This window comes from Stegastes partitus, unplaced genomic scaffold (assembly GCF_000690725.1).
Source record: "Stegastes partitus isolate 25-593 unplaced genomic scaffold, Stegastes_partitus-1.0.2 Scaffold240, whole genome shotgun sequence".
NCBI classification, from domain to species: domain Eukaryota; kingdom Metazoa; phylum Chordata; class Actinopteri; family Pomacentridae; genus Stegastes; species Stegastes partitus.
Genome location: NW_007577971.1, coordinates 612970 through 616258, shown reverse-complemented (window position 1 = coordinate 616258; position 3289 = coordinate 612970). Strand labels below are relative to the sequence as shown.

At 40.4% G+C, this 3289-nt stretch overlaps 1 protein-coding gene across 2 annotated transcripts in view; it reads left to right on the top strand.

Moving 5' to 3' along the window:
• The first annotated feature begins 1141 nt into the window (after positions 1-1141).
• dnajc24 (DnaJ (Hsp40) homolog, subfamily C, member 24) overlaps positions 1142-3289 on the top strand; it is an 8708-nt gene continuing 6560 nt past the window's right edge. For both annotated transcript variants that reach the window (XM_008281649.1, XM_008281650.1), the window contains exons 1-2: positions 1142-1218; positions 1623-1737. In XM_008281649.1, the coding sequence (XP_008279871.1) occupies positions 1636-1737 (102 nt within the window). In that variant the 5' untranslated portion in view covers positions 1142-1218; positions 1623-1635. The remainder of the gene's footprint in view (positions 1219-1622; positions 1738-3289) is intronic.

Genomic DNA, 3289 nt, shown 5'->3' with positions numbered 1-3289 from the left:
GCTCCACTCCCAGCGCAGCGTAGATGAAAAAGAAGAAGAGGAAGAGCAGAGAAATGTTTCCAACCTGGAACCGAAATTCATCTTAAAGTCTGCAATGAACTCTACAGTGAAGATGCTGTCAAACTGAACTGTCAAATGATCTCATGTATCTTAAATAACAGGAGCTGCAAGCCTTTATTTAAGAAAGGCTATCATTACGACATGCCTTAATTTCAAAGTACCACAGTTATCAATTCACGTTTTTTTTGGTTTTTTTTTTGCATTTTTGCATTTTTGTGTTCTGTAACACTCCCATTTGCCAGGATTCATCAACTCAACACAAATCCAGAAGGGACATATGTATTTGTGCGCAAAGCAAAAATCATTTACAAATGCTTTTATAATGAATCTGACTGAAAATATCACCCACAAACTGTTTGTGTTTACCTGTGACAGTGTCTTAGTCATGGTTTTCAGCATAGGTCTTATCCACTGGGCCTTCAACACTGCAGAGAAGAGTTGTCACAGAAAATAATGCACACAAAGATCTGTAACTCAAGGACACTTTAGAAACAAAAAAGATTTGTGTGTGTGTGTGTGCAGAAAAAGTCCACGGTGCAAATAGCTGTGGGACTAATCATAACTAATCATAACTAATCATAACTAATCATAACTAATTATGCATCCTGCAGGCAACGAGCAGGACTCATTGCTCTGAAACTCAGGATGAAGGTTCTTCAGTTAAAAAAATAAATAAATCGTGTTCCTGTTCAAAGCAATCTTGTTGTTTGTTTTTGTTTGTTATTTTCAGAGTATTATAAGGGAGCAGGTCAGTCAGAAGGTAAAACCTCAGAAGGGTAATGGGAGTAATAAAGACTTTTAACATTTTACATGGACGGTAGGTTAACACGGGGGATATTTTAATGGTATCATGCTCAAAAAATAATAAGTGTTCAATTATATCCAGTTCTGTGATCATCAAAAAATCCCTCATAGCAATTATTCTTATTATATGGGAAATATATATATATTTTAAACTTTTTTGTTTTTATTTATTTATTTATTAAAATAATAATCCTAGTCTTCTGTAAAGCAACTGGCATTTATAGCGTTAAAATCCCGACCAGCGGAACAATGCTACGCGGACCAAAAGTACAGGCTGTTTCCAGGGGACTCATAACATTGTCGAACACTATGTCGTCTGTCAGGTGGCAGCGTTACTCGAGAACTATTACAACGGTAAGTCCAGACCTCGGTATGGCCAAACCCAACAGAACAGAGACTGACAGGAAACAGAATGAGAGGGAAGTGTGTGCGAGCTTGTCCCGGTGTTAGCCGCTCCACACAGCCCGAACCGACCGGTCCAGACCCGGACCCGGAGGAGAAGGCTGTGAAGAAACTCTCATGACGAGGTGACACAGACCGGTTCATACACGAAGTGACACTCTTCCTTTAAAAGAGCGTGTTTTGTGCGAGTTAATGGAAATACAGCGACCGAGTGAAAGAAGCCAACAGCAGCGCTAACATCTTCCGTATTAGCACTTAGTCGTGTGTTAGCTCCATAGCACAGTGTAACGCGTTCCTGTGTGTGTGTGTGTGTGTGTGTGTGTGTGTGTGTGTGTGTGTGTGTGTGATCTTTTTAGTGTGTGATCAGGGATGTGTGAAGCCGCAGAACAGGACCTGTACGCGGTGCTGGGAGCCAGCCCGTCCGACACCGTGCAGCAGCTCAGACACAGATACCAGCGCCTGGCCTTACAGGTGAACACACTTCTCTGTTTGTGTCTGTTTCACATGGGGGGATTCATCCATCCATCCATCCATCCATCGTCTATACACCACTTAATCCTCACTAGGGTTGCGGGGGGCTGGAGCCTATCCCAGCTGACTTAGGGCGAAGGGCAGGGGACACCCTGGACAGGTCACCAGTCTATTTAAAAGTCACCACTACAACATGCGCTTTCTACACTGCATGCAAAGGCCCTCCAACATTTCCACAACCCAGTAGAGCAGGGNTGTATTTAATAAGTTGTTTGATTCAAATTATAAAAAGGTGCATGGAATTTGTGGTGCAACATTAAAAACCAACAACCAGAAACGGTCCTCAGCCCCTACTATATGGATCCCGTAGTATTACATTCAGTTTTTATCACCTACTTACAGTAAAGCAGCTAAATAATGAGCAAAGAAGTCAATGTGGCATTTTTTTTGTGTACATCATGTTTTTTTCATTTATTAAATCAAAACAGTTTACAAATTTACAAGATTGAAATGAAATTGACAGGATGTACGATAAACAAGTAGAAAGCAAGAAAATACATTTAGAATAAATTACAAATGAAAATAACAAATGTGTTGTAAGTTGTGTCGTAACTTATTGACACAGTAACGTACCAACTGTCTACAAAACTGAAATCACTGGAATTCATTCCAGCGACAAAGTTGGAGCTGCATGTGTCTGGATCCCCAGCTAGGCCTGCTCAGTGGCTCCTGACAGGTCTTCCTCCTCCTAGAGGGAGATAATTGTTTGTAGGTTTGTTCTGAAATATCAAAATATTCTTCTGTTACAGTGGTATTTCAATACCAGACATCCATTTCAGTATTATTATATTACTCTTATGTTTTGTCAATGGGCCTGATGTTTCAAAGGTTGGGTTAATGAATTACAATTAAAAAAAAATCAAGTAAGATCTTTTTAAAAACAGCGTCTGCATGACTCGATGACTACACTTAACAGTTGTAATGGGAAACACATATTCCAGGGGATTTCATGCATAAGAATGTTCAATATTACTTGTTCAGGTATATGTATATGTATAGAGAGAGATTTGAATGTGTCAAAGCGTTACAGCTGTTTTTATCAGTGAATGGCTGTATGTTTGAGTGCTTTCCTTATCGTCTTGCTCTCCTCCAGAGTCACCATGATTACAGCCACCACCAGGTTAATCAGCATAAACTCACCACAAAGCAGATCAAGTAGACTGAACCAACCCAGGGCAGGTAGCTAGAACAGCCACCGGCATGCAGATGACACTCCCTCAGTGTGTCCTAGACAGGATCAGAACAAGATTTTGTTCATTCACCGGCTGTTTTGAAATAACTTCAACTAACCATGGTCGGCGGCCATAGCATAAAACCACTAAACCCTAAAAGTTCCTTGGTATTATTCTCAAGTATTATTCCATACATGACTGACTTTGGCTATTGTTGTTTTGTCAGTGGTTAGAGGATAATACGTGAATAGCGCTTGTGAATATGCATGTATTAGGTGTGTGCATACTTTCAAAATACCGCTCCAGCTGTCTCCAGTGCA